At 34.9% G+C, this 10,470-nt stretch overlaps 2 protein-coding genes across 5 annotated transcripts; one reads left to right on the top strand and one right to left on the bottom strand.

Annotated features, from left to right (window-relative positions):
• Positions 1-2,698: 2,698 nt before the first annotated feature.
• LOC112458669 (brefeldin A-inhibited guanine nucleotide-exchange protein 1-like) lies at positions 2,699-5,815 on the bottom strand. 4 transcript variants are annotated; one of them, XR_003041232.1, is made up of 6 exons: positions 5,106-5,592; positions 4,695-5,010; positions 4,383-4,594; positions 3,972-4,302; positions 2,834-3,850; positions 2,699-2,713 (listed from the first exon to the last, which is right to left on the bottom strand). XR_003041232.1 is itself a non-coding variant. In XM_025022417.1 (3 exons), the coding sequence occupies exon 2, from the start codon at positions 5,230-5,232 to the stop codon at positions 4,879-4,881; it is 354 nt and encodes a 117-aa protein (XP_024878185.1). In that variant the 5' UTR covers positions 5,233-5,460; positions 5,667-5,815; the 3' UTR covers positions 4,519-4,594; positions 4,695-4,878. The 4 variants fall into 4 exon arrangements, 3 of the variants coding, with proteins under 3 accessions (XP_024878185.1, XP_024878186.1, XP_024878187.1); XM_025022417.1 differs by lacking the exons at positions 2,699-2,713; positions 2,834-3,850; positions 3,972-4,302 and adding an exon at positions 5,667-5,815 and having other exon boundaries at positions 4,519-4,594; positions 4,695-5,460; XM_025022418.1 differs by lacking the exons at positions 2,699-2,713; positions 2,834-3,850; positions 3,972-4,302 and adding an exon at positions 5,599-5,615 and having other exon boundaries at positions 4,519-4,594; positions 4,695-5,460.
• A 1,070-nt stretch (positions 5,816-6,885) lies between these two features.
• Positions 6,886-8,341, top strand: LOC112458667 (probable serine hydrolase). Its single transcript, XM_025022416.1, has 2 exons — positions 6,886-7,391; positions 7,462-8,341. The coding sequence occupies exons 1-2, from the start codon at positions 7,241-7,243 to the stop codon at positions 8,289-8,291; spliced, it is 981 nt and encodes a 326-aa protein (XP_024878184.1). The 5' UTR covers positions 6,886-7,240; the 3' UTR covers positions 8,292-8,341.
• The last annotated feature ends 2,129 nt before the right edge of the window (positions 8,342-10,470 follow it).

The following is a 10,470-nucleotide window of genomic DNA, read 5'->3' as shown; positions in this document are numbered from 1 at the left end:
AGTTCTATTACAATTTTCGTGTAGTTCTGAACGTGTTCTAACGTTTTCTAAAGACTTCTGGCGATAAGCGTTATTTAATCATTTTTTAAATAATTTTTATCGTTTGAGAAAGACGCATTTACGGGTATATGGGTGAGACGCTCGATAAATTCCTGATTTTCGAGCGTTATTAATTTATTTAAAAATTATACAACATTGCCAATGCCCGGAACTCTTTAGAAATTGCTTCAATATACTTAGAACTATACGAAAAATATTTTATATAAGCCAGAACTCCGGCATTTCCTACAGCGTCTCACCCATATACCCGTAAATGCGTCTTATACTCGTTACATTATAATTTTTTTTTTAGTACATTATAATTAATTTTTTTGCTTTTATATGGCAAAACTCTTTATAGAACTGTTATAAAACTAAAAATCTCGCAAAATCTGATGAGATACAGTGGTGGAACTTGTGTAGGACAGAGTGAGACGCTGCGTGAACCTAGCGTCTCAGTTTGTACTGACGTGTTTTTTTGTTTTAATGGCCAGAACTATTTGTTTAAACTATCAGGAACTCTAGAACTATTGAAAAGGAAGTCAGAACTCTCAATAATTTGTGAGTTTCCGCAAAATGAGACGCTAGCTTCACACATACGATGTAGACACTTAGCTTCGGGGTTGCCTGACTGAGCGTTTAAGCAGAAAAACCGGAAATTGTGTAAAATCGACCTCGAATTGTGTAAGATACGACCTCCCGAAAGATATCAGTCGATACGTGAAAAATATATTTCTTGATTAAATTAATAAATTAAAATTTAAGAAATTAATAATAAAATAAAAATTAATTTTATAAACTGAAATTTAAAATATTAGATATTAATTAAAATTTAAAGAAAAATAAAAATTATAATCAATAATTTTATAAACTATAAATTAAAAATATTTTTGTAACATTCTTTGCGGTGTGTGTGGAGATGGGTATAGTATCGGTATTGTTAAATTGATTATCAATTTAATTATGTAATTGTACGTTTCAGTTTCAGACTGCGTTTCAAGATTAAAAGTACGGCGCGTGTAGTTGACGAAGCAAAAGAATATAGTTTTAAAATTCACACGAAAAATTGTTACTATATAGGTGAACAAAATTCAGCCTGACCGTATTTGGCAGTTTAATTTGATGAAAATATTAATTTTATGAAATTACCAGGGGAATTACATAAAAGTTTATTTGAAATTTTAATTGATATACAAACATGAAACTTTCCTACATAGTATAAATAATAAATATAATTAATAGAATAAGTTTATTAAAGAAGCATCGCGAATTAAAATATTTATCCTTTATTTGTTCTTAAAAGAAATTTCTTATGTTATTTATAATTAAAAATATATAATTGATGCATGATTATTAACATCGAGATTAACACAGAATCTATTGCGTCAAAAAGTTGCAACTATATACATATACCATTCAGAATTTATGAATTATTTTTTAATTATGTATTTAAAGTTAAGGGTTTTTTTTTAAATAACCGCAATATTAATCGGATGGCAAAGTTAATTAAAAATAGCGGATATTAAAAATAAAAATGATAGAATTTTTACTTTTGATATCCGGCCGCCGCTATATGGCACCGACATTTTGAATTTATCAACTAAATTTAACATCAGATTAATATTTAGCAACCTGAAAAACTCTTGAGTTTGAGTAACAAGAAAAATTTCATAGTTTCTTAATTATATAATGGTCTATGTAAGTCGCAACTTTGATGCAATAGACTCTATGTTAATCATCAATATCTTTTTAACTACAATTGACATAACAAATTTCTAAGGGCTAAAAGTCCTAACAATTAACATACTTAATTTTGATTGTAATATAACTTCTCTAACACGTCACGCGGAGTTCTCGGCTTAGAGATCAGTGCTCTGATTCTATAACTATTAACAACAATTCGTTATCATTATATTGTCGTTGCGCAGCTTTTTTATCATATATTATATCTGCACAACGATAATATAACGATGATAACGAAAGTGTAGTTATAAGAGTTACAGAAAATAGCCTTAACAATGCGACTTTTCGACTGTTAGCGACTTCGTCCGAAAATGACCCGCATTATCTTAAGAACGTAGTTACTGCATTGGCCGCTACACGGTATGGCGCTGAAACCAGTGAGAAATGCTGGTCTCGTCTCAACCCGGACCTTTGGCTATCTGTCTATTAATCTGTGGCTGTACAAATCATTTTGCAGACTAATAAGTATTTAAGATGATCTGTAAATATAACAATTGATTAAGAACAAGCCTTAGTGCGCACTCAGTGTGCACTAGTGCAAGCGTCCGAATTCGCTATAAACTACAAAATTGTAGCTGCTAGATTATTCGTATGTATTTGACCGGAAATGAATGTCCGGGAAAGAATCTACCATATGAAATCGTTTGTATTTCGTATGAAGACTTTTGAAGTGCAATTGAAAAGGTTTGTGAGTCATTCGTTTAATTGTAATTAATTAATTATTTTTACACCATGCATTTAGCCGAAATACATAAATTAATAAAAGTTTTTATACGGAATCGTTTGTATTTTGTATGAAGAGTTATGAAGTGTGATTAAAAAGGTTTGTGAGTCACCCAGATAATTTTAATTAAATATTTATAAACTCGGTAATTAGATTTTTAGTTATTCATGTTAAAAGAAGAAGGCGCTAGTGTTCCCGAAGGTCCGTCTGCAATCAGAATTAATATGAACGTTTTAAAAATTATTTTATACTGAAATAAATAAATATACAGGCTAATAAGCCTGTAGCTATAAGGGATAGTTGCTAATTAAGTTTGTAAAGATGTACCAGCTGTGCAGGGTGAAGAGCAGGTCATCTCAAACGCCCAACCCAATTAAAAGACTCAAATGTCATTACCGCTGAGAAGTACTTTTTGCCATTTAAGTTAGCATGTCAGAGCAACCGGATTGTCCATTGCGTTCCACCTTGAATTTTTTTTACAGTCGTTTATTAGGATTGCCCTACTTATTTTAAATTGAGCGCTTTTAAATGTATTATTATTAAACTACCGATATCGATATTAAAACTTGACAGAGTGACGTAAACTAATTCGCTCATAGTATTATAACAAAGTATTATGCGTTCAAATTCTCGAAAGCTAATAGCTTCTTTACTATGCTCTCTTTATGTCGATCGATTCAGATAAAAATCTCCGAAGTCTTTCTTTCTCTCGCGATATTCCTAGAGTAAAACTGTACAAAAGCTCTATGAAATTGGCGATATTTTTCACGGATCTAGTTCGAGTCTCGGCTCTTGAGGAAGGTGCGCATGTAGAAAGAGTACGCCAACAGAGTTTAGCCTGCTAAATGGTTATGAATTCTCTATAAGTTCTGTATTGTACATAAATTATAGAATATCTAAACGTTTCTTTTTTTTTCGATGTCCTGTGAAATTATACAATAGAGTTACAAATAAAGATAAAGCCACACTTTACGTATAATCTGATTCAGTCTTTGCTAATGTTACATAATAATGTGCGAAAGAACTAACAGTTAGACTATTTAAGAGGCTATTTAAGAATTTTAATTGATACTGGCAGCATAAAACTGTTCAGCTAGCTTTACACAAGATATTGGTCTTCTTCTTTATGAAATCGTCAAATTATGATTATGATACATTTCTACATTATCACCAGCATCGAATCTAATCTTATTTATCGTGATACTCTTGAGAAACTGTTAATCCATTGTCTTAACTCGATCGCGGCGCAGAACTGCGTCCACCAATATTGTTCCTCTCCCTCCAATCGATTCCCGTAAAAGCTGTCTACATATTGAACAGTCGATACAACGACGGCGGATTAGTCTGAAATTAAGCACACGTTAACAATCACTCTTTTTGCTAAAATCACAATTCTCTTTTCAATCGCATATCTTGATTATGACATAGACCAGCACGGGAGTCAGATCGTCGGCAGCAGGTATACCTCTTTCCGACGCCATGGAGAAGAGATTCATGATGGTAGTCGCGCAATGAAATACACACTGCAACTTATCCCTAGGAATCTTATACGCCGATATCACAGCCAATTCAGCCTGGGCCCATGACCAGGGGCATTCGTAATGATAAACTTTTGAAATGCGTATCCCTGTGATTTGGAGTTACGACCTTTGCCAACTTATTGATGTGACCGTGAAAAAGCTGGTCCCTATATACATCTCCATCTTCATTTAGATAGAGCGCATTGTGGTATATCCGTGCCATGACGGTTCTTTCCACCACGACTCTCGCCAAATCTAACTGGTTGGCGCTTGCCGCTGAAAGTAAGAAGTAAGTTCAGACGTCTCTGAACACTCCGCTAAAATCAATTGCGAGATAAATAATTATATTCATGTACATTGCCAAATCGGATCGTTGTCCATTTCCACATGGACCTTCCCTAGACAATTATCCATGAGATCCTGTTTCTCGTCAGCTAGCGTAAGCTTTTTAAACTCTTCGCAGAAACGCAGGAGGAAAGCCTTCTTTTTTTTCAAAAATACCCTCACACAAACGGATACAAGATGATTATTGATAGCATCCCGATCGCACTTAACTCGCACGCATAATCTGAAAAATATTATTATTAAACGGTTAACATCTTACATTTAAACATCTTACATTTACTTATGCATTACATACAAAGATGATATTTATATATAAACAGTACCTATCTAAGTGAGCTAATGTCGACAGCAATCCCTGACGACATCTGATTAAATATGCGATATAAGGAGATCGCTTTTGATAATCCTCTCGAAGTGATTTGAAGAGCTTTCTACATCCATCGTCATTAAATAGACGCACGCAACGTAAAGTTTCATGAAGATGTTAGATGAGCTAGTTAGACTTAGCTAACTAAGACTTAGCTCAGCTTCAGTTTTGCCGTTTGCTATGACAGAACCCTCCTGCTGATGTTCCCCATCAAGCCTCACGTTCTCTTCCTCCGCCTGAGTCTCCATTCGCGCGAAGATCACGTTGATCATCTGCGTGAGAGTCGCACAGGCTGTTGTTTGATTCACCAGGTTGCGCGACGACAAGTAAATGTTGTAAACAGTACGAATTGTTAACAGTACCGTACCCTCGTATACCTCCACATGCTGGCTTGTCATTACAGTCAGCAGAGCTTTAATAATCTGCAGCTGCACACTCTCATCGGTCTGTGGACCGGTGAAGCAACCGCAAAGGCTCCGTTGGCTCAGGCACATTGCTAGTGAAATGACTATATGCGATTAACTTCTGCAGGCAGTCCAGTGCTGTGTCACCACAATCCGTAGTGACTAGCTCTAACATGCTGACTCAAATGGCAAGAAGTACTTAGCGGTAATGACATTTGAGTCGCTCTTAATTGGGCTGTGGCCCAATTAAGGGCGTTTGAGATAACCTCTTCACCCTGCACAGCTGGTGTACATCTTTGATCTCGTTACGGAGGTCCTCTGCAAGATGGAAATATGAGTGACAAACTTAATTAGTAACTATCGCTTATAGCTACAGGCTTATTAGCCTGTATATTTATTTATTTCAGTATAAAATAATTTTTAAAACGTTCATATTAATTCTGATTGCAGATGGACCTTCGGGAACACTAGCGCCTTCTTCTTTTAACATGAATAACTAAAAAATCTATATTTCGGCTAATTACCGAGTTTTTAAATATTTAATGGTAATTCTTCAGTTTAGCTACAGCAGCACAAAAAACGATGAATTTAGGCTCATTCGACGCGTTTTTGCACGAAACGACCGAATCTGGCAGAAAAAAGTGTCGCTCTGCCCCGCGACGCGAGATATTAATCGTTAAAGTTGACAGAAATCAGGTTATGATTTCTGTCATACCGACGACATGTAGCAACACTGAACGTGCCCTGCGGCCACATGCGCATGCTCAGTGGTCGCACGCGCATGTAAAACTGCGCCAATTTTAAATGAATCAATCGTGCAGAATAACCAAGCATCTCGATTCAAGCAGTTAGGTCTCACGCTGGGAGTTTCATTAGTTTAATTATGCGTGGGATGCACACACACACACACACATGGGGAGGTGCGAGGGGGGCCTTCGGCCCCCCCCTCCCCCGCACCCACCCCGTCGGTAGGCAGCGTAGACCTCGCTTTACAATATAAAGTACATGCTAAGTTGTATTCTTCTTAGAAACTCGCTGTAACAAGTAAGCTCAGCGCACATAATAAACTGAAATCTTTTTGTGAACTGTAATCTGGCTGTGTTAAATCCTTTCTGCATACTACTCAACAAAATTTAATAAGAGTAAAAAGAACACTATAAACTACAATTTTTTTCTCGATCGTTAATATTTAATTATTATTATGCATTTAAATATTAAATATAAATATTATGCTATACTATGCTAAAGTTAATGTTTTTAATGTAGGACTTTTTTTCAGATAAAAATTGGCCAAGAATGGGGATTTCTATTTATACCTACATTATACCTATAATAATTTTTATGTTTATTAATACTTATTTAATTATATTTGCAATTTTTATATTTATAAATGTCAAATACACAAATTGTAAATATAATTAAATAAATATTTATAAACATAGAAATTAAAATTCGTAAATGTAAACATAAATGTAACGTAATAATACATCGTCAATTTGCCAACTCGATGAGACTCGGCGCTCGGTGAAACACAAGACGCGATATCCGAAATGCATGGCAATAGCCGGCTAAAGCGTGCTAAGCAGCTATGTCATAGAAGGAGACAGCAGATCGTATGTCTGTCCTTTTCTCCCCGCTCGAACTACCTCGAAGCTTGCCGAGCGCCGAGCGTACACGGACAGAGGGGCTTACGTTGGTGTGTGTGCGTGCCGTGCGCGGCCGCCGTGGCCATAGGTAATCCCCTCCAACTGAGTAGTTCGGACATGAACCATTAGCACGGACACGAACCACCAAAGACTGACAACACCGACAATATCGAAAAATGGATGTATATAGCACGGACATGAACCAAATTGATCGACAGTATTGAAAAGTGGATGTGACTCATTGTCAGTAGTTTCAATTCCTGAAAGTGGATGTGTGGCGCTACTGTACGGCCTAGCAAAAGCGTCCCAAGAAAATCGCCATCATTGCGCCTCTCATCCTTCTCTCTGGTGGAGACCTGCGCGAAACGAGTTTTCATTCGATCCAACCATCATCTCTCGTTGGACGGAGTTTATAGTTGTGTGCCAAAGATATATGTATTTTAAAGATATATATGTATTTTAGCATGTTTACACGATTTGTAAATCATAGTTTGAGACCAAGCTTGTGTACAAAGTTAATGAAAGCGTTGTACAGTAAATCGCAATCCGTACAACATGAAGTTAAGGAAATAGAAATCCCAGTACCTTGGGGCAAGGTGGCCGGTTCGTACATACAGCTTTTCTGCAAATACAAATTTGACTTTTGCAACTACAAACATAAGTTTTATTTTAGGCAAGTTATGGGGATCACAAGATAAACAACCTATTCTGGCTATGCATGGCTGGCAAGATAATGCCGCATCATTTGATAACATAGCACCTCTTATTATAAAAAATACACCAGTTCTGGCCATCGATTTACCTGGACATGGACTGTCTTCATGGTTACCACCAGGATTTATGTATACTGAATTGATATACTTCTTATTAATTAAAAGAATTAAAAGATACTTTGGATGGGAAAGAATAAAAGTAATGGCACATTCCTTAAGTGCTATGACGATATATTGGTATGCCGCAAGTTTTCCAAAAGAGCTGCAGTATGTTGTAGCTTTGGACTTTTTCAAATTTCCATCTGTTAATACAAGCATGCATGCTACCGGATTTGGAAATGCGGTTGATGCATTTTTCAAGATAGAGGAAAGTAATGTTCAACCTAGTTACTCGCAAAGCGAAATTATAAAGAAATCGTCTGCAGGATTCCTAAATTTGGATAAATCGTCATATAACATTCTTATGACTAGAGGTACCACGCAAAAAGAAGATGGAACGTACGTTATCAACAGGGATCCTAGATTGCGAGTTATACCCGTCCATAGTATGTTTTCACGAGATCAACTAGAAGAATATGCAAATCTTATAACGTGTCCATATTTAATAATAAAAGGAGACAATAATTTCTATGGTGAGGAAAAAGAAAATTTTTATAGAGCATTGGAAATATTGAAAGCTGCTAATGACAAAGTACATTTCGAGACTTTATCAGCAACGCATCATCTTCACCTAACACATGCGAAAAATACAGCAGAGATTATTAATCCTTTTTTAGAAAAGTATGATTAAATGTCATTAACATTATATTGTAATAAAATAAAGTTTGTATGTCAAGAGAACGTAGAACAGATTAGCAGAATGTGTGACTTAATATAATTCCAATAGTGCATAATTCATAACGATCATAACATAACAGAGTCCAAAACTCATATTTCCATCTATATTGAGTATATGTACATATATTGATATACAGATTTTTTATAAGATATTTTCTGTATATATATATATATATATATATATGTATTTATTTAGAAATATCTATATTTAATCTATATCTGTGTTTAATATATATATATATATATATATATATATATATATATATATATACACATATATATATATTTTTTTAATAAAATGATAAGATAAATATGTATATTTTATGAACTAGCTATTCTAATAAATCTTATTTTTTAATTTTTAAAATTTTGCATTGAGTAATTAAATGTACTCTATATGAACATATGATCAAGTGCAAGAATGGTGCACTTCAGAATCAAATGTTTATAATATTTAAAATATACCTTTTTATTTACCTAATTATATGCTCGAATAGGTTTATGATTACAAAATATAAAAAATAATTATTGGTTCCGTGTATATAAATACTTTTATATGTGTAAAACATTTATGAGAACACACAGATATCTTTTTTCCCTTTTCAGATGAATCGGTTCTAAAGCCTTGTATACACGATGCTAGAAATCGGTCCAAGTCCTCGAATAGAAGTAGTTGTACTTTGATGATTCTAGATAGCGTTATATAGTCGAAAAATGTGGGGTCGAGAGCTGAGTATGAGCCTGATGGGCCCGTGGAATATATATATATATATATATATATATATATATATATATAATTCTCTTTTCTCTATTTATCAAAGATTTATAAAAGTTATATACATTTCCGTTGTCCAACGTTACATTTGACCATCATTGACTAAGCTATTTATAAAGTAATAACGTTGGCAACATGGAATTGAATCGATAACTTGTACGGAAAAATGGGACAGAATGCATTTTTCTGTACGAGATTTCTATTCGAGAAATTCATCCGAGTTGCCTGTATACACGAGGTTACAAGGTTTGTGTACACGATACTAGAAATCGGTCCGAGAAAAAGTTACTAGAACTCGAATCGTGTGTATACACAGGCAACTCGGATAAATTTCTCGAATAGAAATCTCGTATGTACAGAAAAATGCATCCTGTCCCATTTTTCCGTACAAGTTATTTCCATGTTGCCAACGTTATTACTTTATAAATAGCTAGTCAATGATGGTCAATGTAACGTTGGACAACGGAAATGTGGCCTACTTTTTACACCGATCTCTTGATACCCGTATCAAATAGTATATTTGAACTGATCAGCCAATAATCAGACTTATTTACTATTTACTATTTAATACACGTATCAACTGATCGGTGCAAACTAGACCTGTATATAACTTTCATAAATCTTTGATAAATAGAGAAAAGAGAATTATATAAATAGTGCTAGTTTACAGTCGTACCTAAGTTTAATACGAATCAAGCTGGTACGCATCAAACGTTTGATTCACATGCGTTTACATCATTTATATTATGGCTACGTTTCGATATTCGCTGTCAACTAAAGATCTATAGTGTATGTATATACATACATTGGGTGCGTTTCGCTATTCACTCGCAGTACTGGCAGCACTGTAAATCCGTTCCAATATACGCGGCAGTAACCTCTATGAAGTTGGCCGGACAACTTCAACGTATCGAACTTTCATTAATTGGAATCGATTGGTGGTCGTTTGGTGGTCTTTGGTAGTCTAGTCCGATCGTTTGGTGGTTAGTCGTTTTCCTGTAAAATAAAAATGAAATTTCCGGTGTGAAGTTAGCCGGACAATTTTTATTTTTCACCCAATTTAACTTTTTTATAGCTCATTCGACACGGAATCGTTTGGTGGTCACGAATATCACCGGTAAAACGTTTGGTGGTCAACCGTTTTCCCAGAAAATCAAAAAAACCGTATGCGCATAATACCGTAGTCGGAACAATTGTATTTATCACCCAAATTGACTTCGATAGGGCTCAATCGACGCGGAATCGTTTGGTGGTCACGAATATTGTCATTAAAACGTTTGGTGGTCAACCGTTTTCCTAAGAAATAGAAAAAACCGTACTCTCACGCCATTGGTCGCATGACTCCGTGACGTTAGCT

Source organism: Temnothorax curvispinosus, unplaced genomic scaffold, assembly GCF_003070985.1.
Source record: "Temnothorax curvispinosus isolate PA1 unplaced genomic scaffold, ASM307098v1 QBEX01009081.1, whole genome shotgun sequence".
In the NCBI taxonomy this organism is placed as follows: domain Eukaryota; kingdom Metazoa; phylum Arthropoda; class Insecta; order Hymenoptera; family Formicidae; genus Temnothorax; species Temnothorax curvispinosus.
The sequence above is the reverse complement of the archived record's forward strand: the minus strand, read 5'-3'. Positions and strand labels throughout refer to the sequence as shown.